At 58.9% G+C, this 20,965-nt stretch overlaps 3 protein-coding genes across 5 annotated transcripts; 2 read left to right on the forward strand and 1 right to left on the reverse strand.

Annotated features, from left to right (window-relative positions):
* The first annotated feature begins 67 nt into the window (after positions 1-67).
* Positions 68-8,239, forward strand: RAB1B (RAB1B, member RAS oncogene family). 2 transcript variants are annotated; one of them, XM_009185596.3, is made up of 6 exons: positions 68-192; positions 3,255-3,327; positions 3,617-3,712; positions 3,825-3,920; positions 6,565-6,696; positions 6,791-8,239. In XM_009185596.3, the coding sequence occupies exons 1-6, from the start codon at positions 179-181 to the stop codon at positions 6,983-6,985; spliced, it is 606 nt and encodes a 201-aa protein (XP_009183860.1). In that variant the 5' UTR covers positions 68-178; the 3' UTR covers positions 6,986-8,239. The 2 variants fall into 2 exon arrangements, with proteins under 2 accessions (XP_009183860.1, XP_009183859.1); XM_009185595.4 differs by lacking the exon at positions 68-192 and adding an exon at positions 546-966.
* Positions 8,240-8,898: 659 nt separating this feature from the next.
* Positions 8,899-14,955, forward strand: CNIH2 (cornichon family AMPA receptor auxiliary protein 2). Its single transcript, XM_003909530.3, has 6 exons — positions 8,899-9,257; positions 13,020-13,088; positions 13,491-13,538; positions 13,797-13,909; positions 14,010-14,153; positions 14,321-14,955. Exons 1-6 carry the CDS (start codon positions 9,177-9,179, stop codon positions 14,346-14,348), a joined length of 483 nt encoding a protein of 160 aa, XP_003909579.1. The 5' UTR covers positions 8,899-9,176; the 3' UTR covers positions 14,349-14,955.
* Positions 14,956-15,323: 368 nt separating this feature from the next.
* On the reverse strand, positions 15,324-19,937 carry YIF1A (Yip1 interacting factor homolog A, membrane trafficking protein). Of its 2 annotated transcripts, XM_003909529.2 has the most exons (8): positions 19,727-19,937; positions 18,816-19,027; positions 18,546-18,650; positions 18,338-18,416; positions 16,444-16,501; positions 16,124-16,279; positions 15,616-15,709; positions 15,324-15,527 (listed from the first exon to the last, which is right to left on the reverse strand). In XM_003909529.2, the coding sequence occupies exons 1-8, from the start codon at positions 19,755-19,757 to the stop codon at positions 15,381-15,383; spliced, it is 882 nt and encodes a 293-aa protein (XP_003909578.1). In that variant the 5' UTR covers positions 19,758-19,937; the 3' UTR covers positions 15,324-15,380. The 2 variants fall into 2 exon arrangements, with proteins under 2 accessions (XP_003909578.1, XP_021781208.1); XM_021925516.1 differs by lacking the exon at positions 16,124-16,279.
* Between the last annotated feature and the right edge of the window lie 1,028 nt (positions 19,938-20,965).

The raw sequence follows: 20,965 nt of genomic DNA on the forward strand, positions 1-20,965 counted from the left end.
CTGAGTTGGAGAACGTCTCAGACTACAAGTTCCGAGAACCAGCGCGGCGAGGCCTGAGAAGAGGACGTTTGCGCCTGCGCGTCGCGGGCGGGGCCTCTGGGGCGGAGCGGCCACCATCTTGGAACGGGAGGCGGAGCAGAGCCGACTGGGAGCGACCGAGCGGGCCGCCGCCGCCGCCATGAACCCCGAATAGTGAGTGAGCCCCGCCCGCGCCGTCCAGCGCAGCCTCGATCCCGAATACGGGGCTGTACGCGTACCGGGGTTGTCTGGCCCGGGTCAGGACTGTGCGGCGCCCCCACATCCGGGTCCCTCTTCCGCTGACCCCCCCCCCCACATCCGGGTTCTGCCCCTCCCCCCAGGGGCCCCAGGACCCCGGCTCAACACCCCGAGCTCTCACACCCGGGGCCCAGACGTGGCGACCCCGAGGGGCAGCTCTTGGAGCCCGAGACACCGGCCCTACCAGGCCTTATCGGTCAGATGACCCCGCAGTCCCGGTCACTTCAGGCCTCAGTTTCCCCACCTGCTGCTTGACAACTGTCCTGGAGTTTGGGAGCCCGTCTTTAGATAGTTTCTGGTCTCGGGTTCAGGCTCGGGCCCTTTAGGTCGGGCAGTGAATCCCTCTACCCTTCTCTTTCTCCTGAAGCCCGGCTCCTGGGGCCGGCCCAGAAACTGGCCAACTAAGCGGGAGGCCCCGAAGCGCCGCTTGAGTCTCGTCTCCCGCAGGTCCTCTCTTCCGGGGCTGCCTCCTACCCTTTGCCTGGGTTACGCTGACCTGTAGCTCCCGACGGTCCGTCCTTTCCCGCCCTCTCCTCGCTTTTGCTCAGGCCCCCAACGCCACCGTCGCACCCCTTCCCTTGGCTGTCACACTGCTTGTGAAGTTTAGATGAATATGGAATTTGCTTTCCCCCTTCCAGCGGGATTCTCTGGTCCTCAAACTCTCCTCACTCTTGGTCACTCCCTCTGCGGGTAGGTGGCCCACATCTCATGCCCAGGACTAATAGTTTTCCCCAAGTATCAGTTATCTTCTTCCTCTTCTGCCACTTCCTTTTTCTCCTCCACATCCAGGTCTCAGATTTCCTTGGGGAAGGGTGAAGCTCTGAGCTGGATTGGGAGGGGAACAGAGAAGGGAGACTTTGGAGTCTGACAAACCTGGTTTGAGTCTTAAAGCGAAAAACTGTGTAAGTTAGGGCAAGTCACTTCCCTTCTCTGGCCTCTGGTTTCCTCATTAGTTGACAATGATAAAACTGACTTCATTGGACTGTCGTGAAGATTAAATGAGATGATGCATTTGAAGTACTTCACACAGGGAACTCAACTGTGTGACTTCACACAGTCACAAGTTGGAACTCAATATTATTAAATGTGATTACCTTTTACCTTTTTTTTTTTTTTTTTTTGAGACAGGGTCTCTCTCTGTCACCCAGGCTGGAGTACAGTGGCAAGATCATGGCTCACTGCAGTCTCCAACTCTTGGGCTCAAGCATTCCTCCTGCCTTGTCCTCCTGAGTAGCTGGGAATACAGAGGTACACCACCACATCTGGCACATTTTTTAATTTTTTGGAAAGACAGGGTCTCCATCTGTTTCCCAGCCTGGTCTCAAATTCTTGGGCTCAAATGATCCTTGTGCCTCGGGCTCCCAAAATGTTGGGATTACAGGTGTCAGCTACTGCACCCAGCCTTAAGTGCAATTTTCATTGCAACTTGACCACCTCTTCCTGGTGACTTCATAACAGGTTTTTTGTTGTTGTTTCCAAAGAGATGGGGTGGACTGGGCGCGGTGGCTTATGCCTGTAATCCCAGCACTTTGGGAGGCTGAGGCGGGTGGATCACGAGGTCAGAAGATCGAGACCATCCTGGCCAACATGATGAAACCCCATCTCTACTAAAAATACAAAAATTAGCCAAGTGTGGTGGCACGTGCCTGTAATCCCAGCTACTCTGGAGGCTGAGGCGGGAGAATCACTTGAACCCAGGAGTTGGAGGTTGCAGTGAGCCGAGATCGTGCCACTGCACTCCAGCCTGGTGACAGAGTGAGACTCCATCTCAAAAAAAAGAGAGACAGGGTCGTGCTACATCACCCAGGCTGGTCATGTACTCCTGGGCTCCAGGGATCCTCCTCCTGCTTCACCCTCCCCAGTAGCTGGGACCACAGGCACACCCCACAGCACCCGGCCATCAGTCTCTTTACATGGGTTTTTCACTTAACAAGTTCTAGACTGTGCCCTGGGTTCTACTTCTGGGGCCTCCTCTGCCAAGCCAGGCATACCACAGGTCATGTACTGGGGATTCCCTAAATAGCCCCTACTGTACCAAACCATGAAGTCTCAGAAATCAGGGTAGGATACCCAGCTCTGTCGCCTTGGCAGGTCACATCCTTCTCTGTGTCTTGATTTCTTTCTCCATAAAGTGAGAATTTAGACTCAGCAAGCTGAGAGCCCTTTGGGCTAGCTTTTTCTGGAGGGGGGCATCAGCCCTCCCTGACCGGGACTGGTGGGAAGATCTGGTGAGCACCATAGTATTCTAAACCAAAGGATGACCAGGCTCACCCCTGTAATCCCAGCACTTTTAGAGGCCAAGGCAGGTGAATCGATTGAACTCAGGAGTTTGAGACCAGCCTGGGCAACATAGTGAGACCCCGTCTCTACAAAACATAAAAGGAGTAGCCAGGGGCCGGGTGTGGTGGCTCACACGTGTAATCCCAGCACTTTGGGAGGCCGAGGCAGGTGGATCACCTGAGGTCAGGAGTTTGAGATGAGCCTGGCCAACATGGTGAAACCCTATCTCTACTAAAAATACAAAACTTAGCCAGGCATGGTGGCAGGTGCCTGTAATCCCAGCTACTTGGGAGGCCGAGACAGGAGAATTGCTTGAACCTGGCAGGCGGAGGTTGCAGTGAGCCAAGATCACGCCATTGCACTCCAGCCTGGGCAACAAGAGCGAAACTCCGTCTCAGAAAAAAAAAAAAAAAAAAAAAAAAGATTAGTTAGAAGTGGTGGTGGAGACCTGAAGTCCCAGCTACTCGGGAGGCTGAGGTGGGAAGATCACTTTGAGCCTGCGAGGTAGAAGCTGCAGTGAGCTGTGATCACTTCAGTGCACTGCAGCCTGGGTGACAGAGTGAGACCTTATTGCTAAAAAAAACAAAAATAAACCAAGGGATGTCTCGTGGGGTGGGGGAATCCTCTAATTGTGACTCCAGGATGATGGTAGGTGGGCTCCCTGCCTCCCTTCACGCCTTCCCATCCTCTCTCTCCAGTGACTACCTGTTTAAGCTGCTTTTGATTGGCGACTCAGGCGTGGGCAAGTCATGCCTGCTCCTGCGGTTTGCTGTGAGTAAGAAGCCTCCCATACCATCTACCCGGGGTCCTGACTGGCAGCTGGGGGGAGAAGGGACCACCCAGAGCACAGTAGTCGCAAGATCTGGGAACCAGGGGTGAAGCTGTAAGACCTGCCAGCAGCACATCTGCCCTGAACAAGACACAGGGCTGGCCAGCTGGGTGCTGGGAATTGGGGCTTGGTGATTAGGAGACCCCGCTGGGGCTGGAAGCTGGAGGGAGGCTTTCCAAGTGGGCCTCACCTCATTTACTCCCATCATTTCACTGGCCCCTGAACTTCCAGGATGACACGTACACAGAGAGCTACATCAGCACCATCGGGGTGGACTTCAAGATCCGAACCATCGAGCTGGATGGCAAAACTATCAAACTTCAGATCGTGAGTGTCGCTATTCCCAAAATCCCTGGTACAGAGGTGTCCGCCTTGGGAGGGAAGGGACTCTGGGAATCTGGACCCCAGCTGACCTGCTCCTCTGCCTACTGTCTCCTAGTGGGACACAGCGGGCCAGGAACGGTTCCGGACCATCACTTCCAGCTACTACCGGGGGGCTCATGGCATCATCGTGGTGTATGACGTCACTGACCAGGTACTCCTGGACTAGCCATCCTCAGCTTGGCCTCCTTAGCCTTAGGTCTTTGACTCTTCTTTTTCCTCCTTCCATCTTCTCTTTCCTAATGCTTCCTGGAAAAGACACTGTACTTGTCTGCTTGCGGGAACTAACTAGGAAAAAGAAAAAAATAGGTGACTGTACTTGGACTCATTTCACAAGGAGGGAAACAACCACAGAAATAGATCCTCCCAAGGCCCTGTTGCAGGTTCTGGCAGGACAAGCCCTCACACCTTCCCTCCCCGCCAAGCCAAACTTACCACCTTATTGTAGACCTTCTGGGCACCTGCATGTTATGGGAGTTTAGTCAGGCGGTTGGCTGCTATGATGGGTCTGTGGCTTCCTGTGTGAAGACACAGTGCAGGGGGACAATTAGAGGGCCTTAGACAAAGAAGTGAGGAGGCTTGAGCTCTGGGCCCAATGCAAGCAGAGATCCAGAAGCTCTGTGCCTCCAGCAGCAGTGTTAGTCCCATGTGACTGACAGTGGTGGTAGCAAGAGCCGAAAATGGTTCCATGAAACCTTATAGTTTACAGAACCTGGCCCAGCCCTCAGATTGCCTCTGATGCTCAGAAGAGGTCTGTGTTATGTTCCCATCACACAGGTGAGGAGTTGGGCTCAGGATGGTGAGGTGACTTGCCGAGGGTCCTTCAGCTAGTCCAGTGGCAGAGACAGAAAACCTGGCTGGCTCATTCCACCTGCTTTGTGTTTTTCTACCAAATGTTGTTGCTTAACAGGGCCGAGCCCTGGGGATGAGGAGGGCTCTTAAATCAGCCGTGGGCTGGTAAGAGTCCCTGTCTGAGGAGCAGCCGGGCTCTTTAGCTCACCAGGGACTCATGATGTCCTCAGCTCTGGACGAGCTGTGGGGAAGCTACATACCACCCAGACAGGTTACCAGGGCCCACCTGACTGCCATCTATCCAGTGACCTCATTTCAGCAGACTGACCTCTCGTGGCTTTGAACTCTGTTCTCTTCTCTCTCCTTGAAAAGTGTACCGTCCCCAGCTCCTCAGTCTCCTGCAGCACTTGATTCTCTATTGTCAGTGTCTGTTTGCTGGTTTGTCCGGTGCTGCCTCCCATCACCCTGTGTTTGGTGCTTCCCGACTGCCCTGGACTCTCCTCCTTACTCTGGTGCATGACTGGGGCCACTCTGTGGTTTGCTTCTGCCTTGTCTTCTGTGATTCCTGCATCTAACAGCTGTGGCTGTGGCTTCCCTCCTCTGTCCGTGTCTACGCTGGCACTTTGTGTCTGTGTTAATTCTGATCTTCATGATCTTCTCTAGTAAACTAAATGGTGGGGTTTGTGTTTTCCAGATGAGGAAACTTGCTTGGAGAGGTGTTAAGTAACTTGCCTCCGGTCTCACAGGAAGGGCAAAGCCAGTTTTGGAGGGCTCTTGGCTTTTGAGCACACCCTTTCCCCCGCCTCAAGCAGTCTCTGCAGAACTCAGATGTCCAGCACTGACCTCACTGTCTCTCCCCAAACCAGCGTCTCCATCCACATTTTTAATACTTTTATTTATTTTAAAACGTGGGGTCTCGCTCTGTCACCCAGACTGCAGTGCAGTGGTGTGATCATAGCATCGTCAGCAACATTCCACTTCCTCCCATTCCCCAGAGACACCATGCCCCTCCCATTCAGTGACCTGGCACCATGGTGGCTCCCCAGCTGGCACCTCTCCTGCACAAGGCCAGTTCCCACCTGCAGGCTTAGGCCTGCTGTTGCTCCCACCTCCAGCAGAGGTGGTCTGGGGGCTCCCCGGTCCCTGCCTTCTAACCTGTTTTGCCCTTGATGATAGTAGTGCCTGAGTCTATTAGCAGCTCTGCTGTCCTGGTGAGCACTGTGTTAGGAGACAGGACTGCAGGTATGATTTCCCCGTTTGTCCCCAGCACTTAGTGCAGGACCCAACTTGGAACATGGCAAGAGTTTGAGCCAGTCTAAGTTTGAGCCAGTGTGATGTCATCAGGCCTCTGGCTCCTAAGGAGGAAAAGTGGCACTAGCTTGAGCACTTTCCTGAAAGTCCTGTCCTTTGTGTGTGGGGTAGGGGCAAGCTGCTGGAAGAGTCTGAAGCCGGGTCATAAGGCTGTTGGTGTCCAAAATGCTAGGACTGAATTTTAGGCCTCTGTCTCCTGTCAGGAGTCGCTGTCTCGCCATGGGCACAGGTGTGATCTTGCTGCTTCTGGCCTGAGAGGACCCTCGACCTCCTGCGCTCCAAGGCTACAAACCTTAAAGGGATTTTCAGGCCACGGTGGGAACTGTAACTCTTGCAGACTTGTTACTCTCTGTTCCTGTCTCCCCTTCACTCTCTCTTTGCTTCTCACATGTGGTTAGGCCTGCAAGTGTCTTGGGCAGAGACAGCTGCAGGGAGCAGAGCTGGCAGGCCTGGGTTGGAGCAGCTGTTGAGGTGCTAGGGCAGCTGGCAGGCTGCTGGGGCTCTTCTGGGTCTTGGATGGAGGAGGGCAGGGAGGAAGGTTCAGCCTGGAGCAGAGGGCTTCCGCTGCATCCCTGAGCCGAGGACTCAAGGGGCCCAGAGCTGTACTGTTCCCCTCAGAGAAGGTCTTGTTCTCCAGGTCTGGGGTAGGGGTGACAGTTGGGAGCAAAATAACTTTGGCCCCTGGCCCCCTCTAGGAGTCCTATGCCAACGTGAAGCAGTGGCTGCAGGAGATTGACCGCTACGCCAGTGAGAACGTTAATAAGCTCCTGGTGGGCAACAAGAGCGACCTCACCACCAAGAAGGTGGTGGACAACACCACAGCCAAGGTAGCAGATGGGCCAGTCTGCCTGGGCTGGGGGCGCTGGGGCCTCCTGCCCCTCACCCTGCTCTCCCCTCCTCTTCTCTCCTCTCCCTTGTCAGGAGTTTGCGGACTCTCTGGGCATCCCCTTCTTGGAGACAAGTGCCAAGAACGCCACCAATGTCGAGCAGGCGTTCATGACCATGGCTGCCGAGATCAAAAAGCGGATGGGGCCCGGAGCAGCCTCCGGGGGCGAGCGGCCCAATCTCAAGATCGACAGCACCCCTGTAAAGCCGGCTGGCGGTGGCTGTTGCTAGGAGGGGCACATGGAGTGGGACAGGAGGGGGCACCTTCTCCAGATGATGTCCCTGTGGGGGGGCAGGAGGTGCCTCCCTCTCCCTCTCCTGGGGCATTTGAGTCTGTGGCTTTGGGGTGTCCTGGGCTCCCCATCTCCCTCTGGCCCATCTGCCTGCTGCCCTGAGCCCCAGTTCTGTCAGAGTCCCTGAGGGAGGACACTCAGGACCTGTGGTCAGGCAGGGCAGGGGCCTGCTCTGCTGCTGCCTCTAGGTGACTTTCCAAGATGCCCCCCTACACACCTTTCTTTGGAACGAGGGCTCTTCTGTCGGTCTCCCTTCCACCCCCATGTATGCTGCACTGGGTTTCTCTCCTTCCCCTTCTTCCTGCTCTCCTTCTGCCCAAGAGCTGAGGTCTCCCCGGCCTCTACTGCCCTGGCTGCAGTCAGTGCCCAGGGCCAGGAGAGTGGCCAGGGGATCCAGGACCTGGGATCCAGAGCCCTGGGCTGGACCTCAGGACAGGCATGGAGACCACAGGGGCCCAGCAGCCCACCCTTTCCTCTCCCCACTGCCTCCTTTCCCCTCCCACACTCCCAGCTCGAGCCGTCCAGCTGCGGTGGGGTCTGAGTATATCTAGGACGGGTGGGTGGGTAGCCGCACTGGGCTTGTGTCTTGAGCCTGGAGGGAGTCTGCTCCTGCCGCCCTCTGCCCTTCCAGAGACAGACCCATGCGCTGCCTGCCCAGTGTGCCCCTTTGTCCCCACGTCAGGCAGAGGCGGAAGGCCCACTGTGCCAGAGGCTGGGCACCAGCCTTAACCCTCTGCTAGCACCTCCTCCCCTTCCCCGAGGCAGCACATCTGGCTCACTCTCCCCTGGGTCTCTGGAGCCCACCAGGGAAGGCCCTCATCCCCTGCCGCTACTTCTCTGGGGAATATGGGTTCCATCCGGGGTTGGGGGCCTCTGCTCATCCACTCTGCACCCAGGATCCTAGTCCCCTGCCCTCTGGCACAGCTGCTTCCTGCAAGAAAGCAAGTCTTTGGTCTCCCTGAGCAGCCATGTCCCTCGTGCTGTCTCTTGCCTGTCCCACCTGTGCCCTGCCCTCCAGCTTGTATTTAAGTCCCTGGGCTGCCCCTTGGGGTGCCCCCCCGCTCCCAGGTTCCCCTCTGGTGTCATGTCAGGCATTTTGCAAGGAAAAGCCACTTGGGGAAAGATGGAAAAGGACAAAAAAATTAATAAATTTCCATTGGCCCTCGGGTGAGCTGAGGGTTTTTGCAAGGAAGTTGTGGTGGACAAGTGTGGTCTCTGGTCTAAGCCCAGCCTTGGGGTGGGGGGATGGAACTGGAACCCTGGGCTTGATGGGGTGCACGGGGGTCCTGGCTTGGTTTCTGCATCTTCAGGCTGCTGGTGAAAGCCCTTGACCCCGTTTCCTGGGGCCAGGAAAGCTGCTTGTGCTTCTGTGGTCTGTCCCCAAGGGCCCAGCACCGTTCTGTCAGGGAGAGAGAGGGCGGCCATCAGCTCATACCTGGTGTGCCGCCGCCAACTCCCGCGGGGCACACGGCAGAGGTGTGGGGTCGTGCAGCCTCTGAAAGGGCCCCCACTGCACCTGGCCCGACCTCCTTCCGCGCCCCCCAAAACCCCGCTGCCCCCATTCAGCCCATGTCCTCGCTTCGCTGTGTGTCCCAGCCAGGTGCTTCTGCCGCCTCCGACAGTGACAAGTGCCTCGCACTTCAGCCTCTGCCCTGCGCGCCCGCCCGAGGGGGCCGAGTGCGGCTGTGCCGGTGGCTGGAGTGCCTAGGGGTGCGGGGTGCCGAGGGGGACGGCCGCGGGCTCGTCGGGGCTGGGGGTGGCGCCCGAGCCGGGCGGGCAGACGAGGGGCGCGCGGAGACCCAGCCCCGCCCGAGGCCGCTCGCGCGGCGGCCCCGCCCCCGGCTCCGCCCCGCCGGCTTCGCGGGCTGGAGAGCGAGGGAGCCGCGGGCGAGGGATCGCAGGATGAGCGATCGCGGCCCGGGCAGCCAGCAACGGACGCGCCCCCCGAGCCCACCGGCCCGCGCCCCGCGCCCCCCACGGCCCCGCGGTCCCGGCCCCGGCCGCATCGCCCACCTCCCCCGAGCCCCACGGGCCATGCCCGGCCGGCCCTAAGCGCGGGCCGGGGGGGCGTCCCCTTGCGCCCGGGCCCCGCGCTGGCGCCCCCCGGGCCGCCGCCCGGCGCGGGGGCCATGGCGTTCACCTTCGCCGCGTTCTGCTACATGCTCACCCTGGTGCTGTGCGCCTCCCTCATCTTCTTTGTCATCTGGCACGTAAGGCCGGGCTGGGGCTGGGGGCGGGGTGGGGGGCAGGGGCCACACAGAGCTGGAGGGACCCAGGGCGGGTGGTCTCAGAGCCCCGGGGAAACTTGCTATCCCCTAGCAGTCGGCTTGTCGGCTTCGCCCCCATTAACACCCCCAATGGTCGGCTTTCTTCCCAGGGCCCCCCTTCCTTCGCCGCCCCCGCCTGTCTGTATGTCAGTCGGTCCCTGACCCCCTCCTCTGCCCCCGTCCTCTGCCCCATGCAGCCCGTGAGGTGGGGGGTGGAATTCTGGAATTTTTGCTCCTTTACCTTCTTCTACGTCCCCCGCCCCCCCCCCACCATCCCGCCGCCCCCCCCCCCCCCCCCGGCCCCCCGCCCCTCCCCCGCCCCCCCCCCCCCCCCACCCCCCCCCTCCATTAGCCCGGCGGGCCGTTTGTCCTGTCTCTCCCCCCCCCCCCTTTGTGGGTTTTTCCAGCCAGATTGATGGAGCCGGTTGCTATGGCAACTGCATCTGTTTACAGGACCCACAGATCTCATAGCCCATTAACCCTTTGCCTTCCCAGCCCCCTCCCTGACCAAACAGCACTTGGCTCTCATCAGCCCCCAGAGACCTAGCCCCCACCACCGGCTCACCTTGGGTTTCCCTACCCCTCCTGTTGGGAGCTTCCCAGCCCCTCAGGTTTCCTCTCCATTTTTCAGCTTCCCTCCTCTTCCTGCCCCCCTTCCCCTTTGTCTCACATACCCCTTGGCCTGTCCCTCACCCTGGCCTAGCCTCACACCTGGTTCTTCAAAATGTCCATTCCTCATCCTACTTCCGACCCATCGCTTCCCCCAGGCTCCCTTCTCCTCCCCTCCCAGCCCCTCTCCTCCAGGGCCTCCTCTGCCTGGCTCCCTTCCCCTCACTACAAAACTATCAATCAGCCTCCAGCTGGTTGTTGGGGGCCCCTGGCCCCACTTTACTGCCCTCCCTCCCCACCCCCACCCAAACCCCGTGCCTGTCTCTGTAACAGCCTGCCCAGCTTGGCCCTGGTCGGCTCAGCTCAGCATTCTCTGCCCACACCTCCCGCGCACACCTCCCTGATTGTCATTCCCTTTCGGGGGTCCTCTTACCCCTCCCTCAATCCCATTTCCCATAACCCTTCCCTCCTTCCTCCTAGTGCCTCACCTGCTTCTTTCCCCGGGCTCCCCACTTCCTCTCTCCTTTCTCTTCCTGGGACCTGCTGCCTGCTCCATGGTTCCCCCTGCGCTCCCTTTGCCATCCCCTGCCACCTTGCTCTTTGCCATCGGGATTCCATAGACTGACTGAACCTATACTGTGTGAGGAGCGAGCCCCCACAGGCACCTCAGCACACACTCCAGCTCCAGCCCTGTCACTCCCTGGCCTGGCTCTGCTGTCTCCCTGGGTCTTGGTTGCTTTGTCTTTCCCCCCCACCCCGAGTTACTCTATTTTTATTTCTGTGAGGTAGGGGCAGGAGGGCTAGGGTTCTAAGGGCTGAAGGGAGCTGGAGGCCACAGGCTGGGGAATGCAGAGCTGACCAGCTCCTAGGAGAAGGGCTTCTGGAATTCAGGATGCCCCTTTTTGGGGCCTTCCCCACCCAGGGCCTTCCCACAGGCCCTGTGGGGTCCCTGTCCTCAGGGGATGCTCAGCAGTTTTCCATCCACCACACCTGCATTGATGCTTCCCAAAGATCAGGCTCTGGGTGGCTTTGAGGGGGTCAAGGATGAATAAAACCAGACTTTGCCCTTGTGGAGTGCCCAGGCTGGGAGGAAAGGCCCAAGCTTTGAAGAAATGTCTTTGTTCATTCAACAGATATTGATTGAGCACCTATGTGAGGTACTGTGTCCACTCAGCCATTTAACTGGATGATCTTATCTAGTCATTTGTCCTGAGTCTGGTTCCTCACTGGCGAAGTGGACCTGTGCACATCAGAGTGCCTAGTGCGGCCTGCTGGGTGGTAGGGGATAGGAGGTGTGGTCCTCAGTCCACAGCTGCTAAGAACTAGACTCTTAACAGGGCAGGACCCCAGATCCCACTCCAGACCCTCAGCCCAGGCCCCAGTGGTTCCTAGGCAACACTGGTGGTGAGTGATGCGTGTCAGCTGTCACCGTGGGGGATTGTTTGTTCCGGGGGGCTGAGTCAGCACCAGGCAGCCTGGGGGGTGGGAGGCACGACGCCTGCCGCCTGCTGGTGATGCCAGCTCTGGGGCACAGACGGCACCCTTCTGCTCCCTGTGGACCCTGTTGCTGTGCGTGCCAAGCGGCGGCTGCCCAGTCAATGAGGAACTGGGTGGGGGGGTGATCCAGATGGCCCCAGCTCCCTCCAGGAAGCCCATGTTCTTTCTCTCTGAGCCGTCTGGGTTCTGGGATGCCTGGGGGTGGTGGGCCTGCTGCCTCATCCTAGGGCTGGAGCTGATGGGAGGGGATCCCAGCAGGCTCCTCTGCCAGCCCATTTCCCCCAAGTCACCTGTCAGCTCCTCCCAGGCCCATCCCATCATCCCCTCAAACACTTGCTCCCCTGGAGAGTTTCCACCTGTGAGGACACTGCCGTCTGCCAGACACCCTAACACCTGAAGACACCTTAGACTTCTGCCTTCACTTCTCGGCCCTTTGAACCCTCTGGAGTCTGGCTCCTAAAGAGCTGTAGAATCGCATACACGCCTTCCGTCTCCACTACAACTCTCCTCACTCAGACCGCCATCAGCCCTGCCCCTAACCCTCCAAACTGTCCCCTTGCTGGTCTGACCTGAGTATGACACAGTGGTTAGGAATTTTAACTCTGGAGTCACACTGGGTTAGAATCCACTAACCAGCTGTGTGACCCTGGACAAGCCACTTAACCTGTCTCAGCTTCCTCATCTGCAAAATAGACATGAAAATAAAACTAGTACCTAAATCATTAGGTTGTAAGCATTAAATGAATTAATCCACATACCTGCCAGCAGGAGCACCACTTAGATCTCAGCTGTGACTGTCAGTGAGCTCGGATTTCCTGCCCCACCAATCCTGAGACATGGACCAATCCTAAGACATGGGCCTGACCACCCCACTCTGCTGCTGTGTACTCTTCCATGCCTCCCCACAATGTTTTTGTGTTAGAGTCCAACCTCCTGCTCCAGCCTCACAGGTTGTCCATGTCTGGCTCTGCTGAACTCTCCAGCTCCTCTTCCACCACTCCCTCTTTTCTTCCTGCTCGCCGCGCTGTCATGCCAGCCCCATGAAACCCGCAGCCTCCTGAATGTCTCCTGACCTTTCACCCCTCTGCCATTGCACCTTCTGGTTGAACTGCATTTCCCCCATTTGCTCACCAACACCTACTCCGAGTCGAGCCTGAACTCCCTCACCCTCCACACAGGGTTAAGCACCCACTCCAGGTCCTGTACCCTAAACCCTGATCACCTGGAACGTAGAGTGATCATCCCTCTGGGCGTGGGTTCCTCCCGAGCAGAGGCTGCATCCCAGGCCTCTGGAGCCCCAGTGCTCAGCACAGGGCCTGAGACCTGGTAGGGCAGACACGAGGCCATGTCTTGGGATGTTTCGGAAGGAGGTGTAGTGGACATGGGCCTGAACTGGGCATCCAGACGCTAGGGTTCCCTTCTGGACTGTTGTGATGACTTGAACCAGGCCCTGCCCCTCCCTGGGCCTCGGTTTCTCCACCTTTGCAACAAGCTCCACCTGGCCGGTCCTCTTCAGTAAACTCCTATCCCACAGAAGGACTTGGGGGGAAGGTCATAAACTGCTGCCCCAACCCTGACGGGCACACGCCCCTCCCCCAGATCATAGCCTTTGATGAGCTGCGGACCGACTTCAAGAACCCCATCGACCAGGGGAACCCTGCGCGGGCAGTAAGTGATACATGTGCTGTGCTGAGGTGTGTCTGTCCGTCTTTCCATCCGTCGTGGGCTGGGGGTGGGAGACGGGAAGACGGGGGTGGGGTGGGGGGCCTACGGCCATGCCCCCTTCCTCTCTGTCTCCGCCCCCAGCAAACACCTGGCGCGTGCTCAGGGCTGAGTTCCTCCTGGCGGGGCGGCGGTTGCCAGGCTCTGGGCTGTTGCCTTGGAGACGCGGGTGAAGGCCCCTCCATGGTGACGGTCGCCATGGGGACGGCGCGGCTGCTTCCCGGCCGCGCCGACAGTGCCGCAGAGACCGCTTTGGCGCCCCCTGGCGGCCACATGCGGGGCAGTGGGAGCTGCTCCAGTATCTGCTTCTCCGCCTCCCCCATCGCGGCCTTTTGCTTCCCCCAACAGCGCGAGCGTTTAAAAAACATCGAACGCATCTGCTGCCTCCTGAGGAAGGTCAGTGTCAGGGCTGGGGGCAGGAGGCTCCTAGCCCAGCGCTGTCCCCACTGTCTGTGGCCCAGAACCAGGCCGTCCCCCGCTTTGGGCCTGTTTGATCCACTCTGCTACTTGGGAGGGAGTGGGAAGCCAGAGGCCTTTTAATCTCCAGAGGTCACGGTGGGTGGGCACCTTCCAAACCCCAGCTCCTCTCTGTGCCCTTGAAGCCTGGGTCTGTCATAGCACCAGGCCGCTGACCTCTCACCCTCACTCCCCCAGCTGGTGGTCCCAGAATACTCCATCCACGGCCTCTTCTGTCTGATGTTTCTGTGTGCAGCAGAGTGGGTGACCCTGGGCCTCAACATCCCCCTCCTCTTCTACCACCTCTGGAGGTGAGGGGAGCAGCTGCCTTGGGAAGGCTGAGATGGGGAACAGGGACAGGATGGGGGTGGGAGCCTTGATGGCAGACACTCAAGCCCCTGTCTGCCCCAGGTACTTCCACCGTCCTGCAGATGGCTCTGAGGTCATGTATGATGCGGTCTCCATCATGAATGCTGACATTCTCAACTACTGCCAGAAGGAGTCCTGGTGCAAACTTGCCTTCTACCTGCTCTCCTTCTTCTATTACCTGTACAGGTGAGGCCTTGCCCACAGCAGTCAGAACTCAGGGAAGGGATGCCCCAGCATCACACTTCCAATGCCCTTTGCCCTTGAGGACTGAGGGCAGCCCAGGGTGTGGCCAGGTGGGTAGCTGGGTGGCTGTGTGTGTGCAGGGCTAGGCTCACTGGCTCATCTTCCCACAGTATGGTTTATACGTTGGTGAGTTTCTAAGGGGGAAGCCGGCCAGGGAGTGAGCCCAGAACGGACCGGACGCCTGTGCACCCCCAGCCCTGCCCCTTGGCCGCAGAGGCCTCAGCCCTGGGGAGGGAGGGGGCACTGGTGCCCCCAGCCTCTCCAACCCCCAAACTGCTGCTGCGGGGACCCCCCCACCTTCAGAGCCCTCCCCCTTGGACTAGAGCGGCTGGGCAGAGCTCTAAACAGGGGCAGGGGCTCCTCTGCCAGCCTGTGGGCATGGCAGTCAGTCCTGGAAAGGGCAGGACCTCCGGCCTTGTCCATTTCGGGGGAAACTTGGGCCCTGCCAAGGGGCAGAGCTTGACCCTGGAAATTCTGGGCCACCCCCCTCCACCCCCACCCTGAGGCTCCCCCTGCAGGTGGGGGGGTACCCGCACCGGGAATGAGCAGGCTCAGCAGGGGGGCAGCCCCACCCCTAGTCTGCCCTCCCCTCTCCCCCAGGCTCTTTCTCCAGCCCTGTCTCCATCTGCCCCAACCTCAGCCCACCTTGTCTCTTGGACCTATTTTCTATGTCGCCTGGAGGAGTCCGGCACCCCCTCCCCGGCCATTTGTGACAAAATATGAATAAACTACTGCAAATATGTGGGCCCCGGTTCTGCTCCTGGAAAGCTTGAAGAGGAGATGGGGGCCAATTACAGGGACTGTATAGGGGGCAGCCCTAAGCTGAATCCCCAGCCTGGCTTGTCTTACCCCACTAGCCCACAGACCCTGCTGGAGCCCCCCAGAGGGATCAGAGGCCTTCCAGTTCCCCTCAGCAGCCTCCTTCCATCTTCTCTTTCCCAGCTGAGGCTGCTGAAACCCTTACAAGGCAGTATCAAGGCCACCAAAGTCATGAAGCCCTCCCTGGGCCCACCTTCTTCCTAGAGAGCTCCAAGCCCAGTCCCCTGGGCAATGGAGAGGCCCAGAGGTATCCATAGCTCCCCATCAGGCCCCAGGAACAAAGGTCAGACAAAGTCAAGGAAATCAAATCTTCAATGAATGAAAAACTCAGTGCCATCTGGGGCCAGGGGGTCACCGGACCAGGTGGAAAGTCAGCCAGTATATGATGAGGGGCTGGAAGGCTGCAGCTCCCAGAGTCAGGTAGAGCTGGAGACGCTGCCGGGGGACGGGGCCCCCCATGCTGTCAGGGCCCAGGGCTGCTGTCCGAAAAGAGCGCACCTGGAAGGAAGGAGAGCTGAAGGCTGGCCAGGAGGGGGAGGTGTGCCCTCAAGTGAAGGCAGGGGAATGGGGGGCACACCAGACTCACAATGAAGTACATGAGCGCCGATGAGGTCCAGGCCAGCGCCACGTAGTAGCCATCGCTGCCAAACAGCAGCCCCGTAAGCACACTGAGGATCATTCTGGGGGTGGGAGGAGGAAAGGGTTGGTGACCCCCAGGGGTCTAGGCCTGAGATTGGCCCTACCCCCAATGCCCAGAGCCCAGCTAGACCCCACGTCCCACAGCCCCTTTTACTCTCAATCTGTCCCCACAGGGACCCAGACCCCAAAGGGATATGGAAGGCTCAGGACTCAGCCCCAGGACCTGGATCTGAGATCCCCTTCTCTCCCCAAGACTCTGGCAGAGTGATTCTCAACACCTCCCCAACCTCTGCATGGCACCCAGGTCCTCAGGAGACTGCTGGAGACAGCTCCTCCCTCTTAACAGAGCAGTGCTCGAGGTCACTGGGGGCCAAGACATGTCCAGGGTCACAGTTCGAGGCTACAGCTATGCAGGCCCAGACCCAAGGCCACCCCTCTGGCCCACAGGTGCTCACCCCACGTATTTGTAGCCACTGTAGGCCAGCAGGTGGAAGGTGCTCAGGTCACTGCGCACGGTGGCCAGGTAGAGGCCCAGGAGCAGGGCTAGCACCTCCATCACCACCCACACCAGCGCCGTGCTTGCACACAGGCCCAGCACCTCCGGGGAGAACCTGTGCCAAAGCAGGGGCGGCTCAGAGCCAGGCATCCTGAGGCAGGAGTGAGGATGAGAGACTGGGGCAACAGAGGGTGAGCTGGGAACCACCACATATGCCCTAGGGAGGTTGGGAGAAGAGCTCACAGGAAGGGGAGGGTAAGGGAGGGGTTTGGCACTGACCTTTTCTGAATGCCCAGTGCCATCCCAGCCAGGAGCACGTAAGTAATGAAGGCCATCGCTGCCAAGTGCCAGAGAGATGCCATCAGCTTGGCTTCCTCAATCAGAGCTGCCTTCCTAGGCATTTGGGGTCACTGACACGCCCCATACTTCCTTCTCTGCATAGCCCAGCATGGCCTGACCTCCACATTCTGCTCCCAAATGCCCTGCCTGGGATGCCTGTCTCCAATCAGCCCTCTCCCACTGTGTAAATGCCACCTGACCCTTCTTCCAGGACCACAAGCCACCTTTCCTACCTCTGTGCTGGGAAGCTCATCAGTTTTCTGCTGCATCTCAGAAACCGTATCATGGGCCAAGGCCATTGTTCTGCCTAGACAGGGACCAAACTGGTTTCTGGCAAGACCAGAATGCAGGTTCAGTGGACACCCATTCTCTCCCTAGAGTCTGGGGCCATGGAGATGACCTCACCTCAGTCAGCAATTCTGAGTCTCGGCACTGGTAGGGCTCTGGCTGCCCAACAATGCAGGGAACTCCAAGTTTAACTTTGGGTAGTGTTCATAAAAGCTCAGAGCCAGTGGGAGCTGGGCATTAGCAGCAGTTTTAACTCTGTCTTCTGCCTCGCTTAAAGCACTAGAACTGGCAGGGTGCTGTTGCTCATGCCTGTAATCCCAGCACTTGGGGAGGACAAGGCAGGCAGATCACTTGGGCCCAGGAGTTCAAGACCAGCCTGGGCAACATAGCAAAACCCTGTCTCTACTAAAAATACAAAAATTAGCTGGGCATGGTGGCGGGCGCCTGTAGCCTGCAGTCCCAGCTACTCAGGAGACTGAGGCAGGAGGATCACTGCCTGAGCGTGAGAGGCAGAGGTTGCAGCGAGCCAAGATCACACCACTGTACTCCAGACTGGGTGACAGAGTGAGACCCTGTCTCAAAAGGAAAAAAAAAAAGCACTGACATGACCACCAGCAGGGAGTGTCTGGAGTTCTGGAGTCAGGAAATCAGCTGTACCGCCCGTCAACTCTTAAGGCCTCAAAAATACTGAAGCTCCTCTGAAGCTTGGCTTCAACAAGTAAAATGGGGATGCCAGTTCCAGCCTTACACGGTGGCTACGATGGGCACACGGGGTGAAGGATGGAGGAACCCCTGTGCTGCCCAGCACACCTAGGCTGGCTGCCTGCCCTCAGTCCCACTGGCTGCCCTCACTGGAAGCTCATCTGTGGGCTGGTCACTGCACTTACTCACTCACCCTGGGTGTCCATGATGGGCCTGGCCCTATGCAGCCAACAGGATAGAGTCAGCTGCACATGTGAGCAGCCTGAAAAATGCCATGTGGACAGGCAGTTGTGGGAACCCAGAGGGGAGCCACCACTTACTCAGGGGCTCAGGAAAGGCTTCTTGGAAGAAGGGATAACAGCACGCCTTGGAGGACAAGTAATAACGATGGTAACAGCTAATGTTTCCTACGTCCTTCCTGTGTGCCAGGTGAGGTGCTGAGCAAACATCACCTTGCTGAATCTCTCCAACAGTCCTTTGGGGTAGGGACTATATTGGTCCTGTTTTACTGAAAAGTACAAATAACCAGCCTAAAGTCCCACAGCTGGAATCTGCAAAGCCAGGTCTAAACCCAGAGCTCCAGGCTGGGGAGGGATATAGTCCAAATCAAGAGACAGGAAGGTCTCAAAAGGGTGTCCTGGGGACACTGAAGGCACATTTAGGAAGCTCCTTACTGGTAACCCTGCACTGCCTGCCTGGTGTCTTGCAACTGCCATACATACACAAAGCACCAAGAACAGATGCTGACTCAGTAGCTGAGCCTCTCTTCCCATTCATCCCTCAAGACACAAGTCCGCCCCCGACCCTACCCCACCACGTTCCCCAGCCCACGTCGGAGACTCACTGGGGATATAGAGGTCAGGGGCGTTGAGGTCTTGCCGAGGGGGCAGAGGAACATCGCGACTGTACTGCACTTCCCAGTTCTGGCAGTGGCAGCAGTGGCCACATCAGGAGGGGAAGAAGAGAAAAGAGGAGAGAAGGGGGTTGAGGTCTGGGCGCCAGACTCCGGCACAATGAGGAAGGCCCACCAGCTCCCTTGATAGGAAGCTCACCTGGTGTGTGTAGGGGAAGACCAGCAGCCCTAGCTTCTTGGCCACGTAGGCTGTGTCCACAGCAAAAAAATACTTGAGTTTGTTCACAGACACAAAACGGTGCAGCTGGGAGGGGAGAAAGGAGGCTGTGGGCAAGCCGCACCCCAGGCCTCAAGAATGCCCCTCCGTGTTCTCCATCCCTGAGGACACTGTGAGGAATCGGGTGGAATCCCATGATGTCCCAGCCCTCGCCAAAAATTCTGCCACCCATGCCCTGGGGGCAGGCCACACCTCCTTGTGCACCAGGTCCTTCCCATGGGATGCGATGGAGCTGCCATAGGCCATAGCCACATTGGCCATTGGGTCCCCAAGCAAGTGGTTGACACTGAAGGCCACATCTGCTCCTGGGGCTGGATATCCCCCGGGCTGGCTGGAATAACCACCGCTTGTGTCATCGAAGAGGGGAGGGGGATCCGGGGCTGCCCGGGCCCTGTGCTTGGAGCCTGTGGGTTTGGAGGTATCAGAGTAGATGACAGAAATACCAAGCATGAGCCCAAGCCACCGCCCCTTCCCTGGCTGGACAGCCCTGAACGGGTCCTGCAGGCACCGATCAGTGAGGAGACCCCAAGCTGGGTGAGGGGGAGCTAACTGAGAAAAAACTTTGATGAGGGATCCTTTGCGAGAAATCCGTTGCTACATGTAGGCAAAGGAAGAGCTGAGGCAGCGCCTAGAAGTGGTTGCCCACTTGGGGTTTCTGAAGGCCTCTCGTTGGAAGTGACCTCTGAACTGAGCCATAGTGAGTAGAAGTTGCAGATAACTGGGAGGGCAGTTAACTGGGAGGGCATCCTTGTGTGAACAAACCGGGGAGAGGCGACAGCTGGCTACCCGGAGGCCCTGGACAGTGCTCAGGGACCTCACCAGGCTCACAAGAGTGAAAGGAGTTTCTGGAGGCGGACCCCGTTTTTCCCCGACTCCGCCATGGGACTCCCAGCTGTGCTACCACCGCCCGGTCTCACGACTGGGCCGAGAGAGCGAAGTCCGGGACGCGTTGCAGTGTTGCGAGGGGCAGGAACCCGAGTGACACCCCCGCCCTGGGCAGCGGTCCCAGTCGCTATCTCCCTCGGGGTGAGCGGGCCGCGCCGCCGACTCTCCCCCCGCCGGCCGCGCCGCGCCGCGCCGCGCCCCGCCAGCGCCCCACGCACCGTGGGCTCCGTAGCCCGAGTGATAAGCCATGGCCGCGACGCTCTCTCTCCCCGAGGGCCCGCTGCGCCGCCTCGTGGGTACGAATACTAATAAGGCAGCTGCTCCGCGCCCAAAGTACAGACCGAGGCCACCCGACCGCGCGACACGTCCCCCACCCCGCCGGTCTCGGCCACCATGTCCGCGGCGTCATCCCCCGCGCCTGCCATTGGCTCTTCGGCGTCGCCGGCTCGCCCGACCCCTCTCCCAATTGGCCACTGACTGGCTCTAGCCTGAGCGGATTCGGCAGAAGGCAACATCCGGGTGAGGGACAGGAGGAGCAACTTGTGGTGCCTAGGATTGGATCACTGGCTTGCCAGTTCACAGTGGGAACAGCCAATAGAAGAGTTAAGGAAGAAGGTGGGCGAGAATTATTCGCGCGCCTGCGCGGTGAGGCACTTGACGCAACCTGCCACGACTGCACCAGGGAGACTAGAGGAGGCCTGCGGCCGGAGTCATGAACGAAGCTTCCTTGGTGGGACGTACTCCAGGAGGGAATGGGGCGGTCGAGCGCCAACCAAGCTCTGGCCTTCGGGGCGCCTGTTCCTCCCTCTCTGGGCTTGTTTTCCTCCCCCGTCACCTACACTTCACCCAGTCTTGGAACGGAGCCCCAGCAGCCCCGGAGGTGGTGGTGGGAGGCCGCCACTGTCAGTGACTGAGCGGCCAATCAAGCCCCAGGATGCTGACTCCTCCTCCCGCCTCCCACTCCTCTTCTCCGCGCGGGTGCTGTCCGTCGTCCGGTGCTGAAAATGCCCTCCCGCCTCTGCTGCCATCCTGTAGACTCCCGGGGGCCTGCGGATGGGAAGATTTGGGGTCTCGAACCACACGCTCCTAGCGAGCGCGTGGCCGCACGCACACATACACGCATACTGCAAAACTGGGGCCCAGAGGATCCGAAGTCCCAGAGATTGGGTGGTATAGATGGGGCAGGATCCTGCCCAGGGCCTGTCCCATAGACTCTCCCGTAGTCCAGCAGATCTAGGGGCAGAGGTGTGCTGATCTGCGTCCTGAAGCTGCAGCCGAAACTCCTGAGTCATCGCCGGGCCTGTGGTCTTCTCGAAGTGAGGCCCCCAATCCTCACTTGTAGTCCCAGAGGTTCCTTTCTCTCCACCCAGGTTCTGATCACTTCCACCCCCATGGAGACAGTCTTCAGGAGCCTCCCTCTCACAGACCTTCAGCCACCACTTTCTAGAGAGGACGAC

The sequence above is a fragment of the Papio anubis genome, chromosome 12 (genome assembly GCF_008728515.1).
Source record: "Papio anubis isolate 15944 chromosome 12, Panubis1.0, whole genome shotgun sequence".
Classification (NCBI taxonomy): domain Eukaryota; kingdom Metazoa; phylum Chordata; class Mammalia; order Primates; family Cercopithecidae; genus Papio; species Papio anubis.

Excerpts from the sequence above, each read along its gene's own strand:
- RAB1B (XM_009185595.4), top strand. The coding sequence starts at position 884 with ATGAATATGGAATTTGCTTTCCCCCTTCCAGCGGGATTCTCTGGTCCT. Across the intron at positions 967-3,254 it reads CTTGGTCACTCCCTCTGCGG|TGACTACCTGTTTAAGCTGC; the intron begins GTAGGTGGCCCA and ends CTCTCTCTCCAG. Across the intron at positions 3,328-3,616 it reads GCCTGCTCCTGCGGTTTGCT|GATGACACGTACACAGAGAG; the intron begins GTGAGTAAGAAG and ends CTGAACTTCCAG.
- CNIH2 (XM_003909530.3), top strand. The coding sequence starts at position 9,177 with ATGGCGTTCACCTTCGCCGCGTTCTGCTACATGCTCACCCTGGTGCTG. Across the intron at positions 9,258-13,019 it reads TCTTCTTTGTCATCTGGCAC|ATCATAGCCTTTGATGAGCT; the intron begins GTAAGGCCGGGC and ends CCCCTCCCCCAG. Across the intron at positions 13,910-14,009 it reads CTCTTCTACCACCTCTGGAG|GTACTTCCACCGTCCTGCAG; the intron begins GTGAGGGGAGCA and ends TGTCTGCCCCAG.
- YIF1A (XM_003909529.2), bottom strand. The coding sequence starts at position 19,757 with ATGGCTTATCACTCGGGCTACGGAGCCCACG. Across the intron at positions 18,651-18,815 it reads AGGACCTGGTGCACAAGGAG|CTGCACCGTTTTGTGTCTGT; the intron begins GTGTGGCCTGCC and ends CTCCCCTCCCAG. Across the intron at positions 16,502-18,337 it reads CCCTGACCTCTATATCCCCA|CGATGGCCTTCATTACTTAC; the intron begins GTGAGTCTCCGA and ends GGCACTTGGCAG.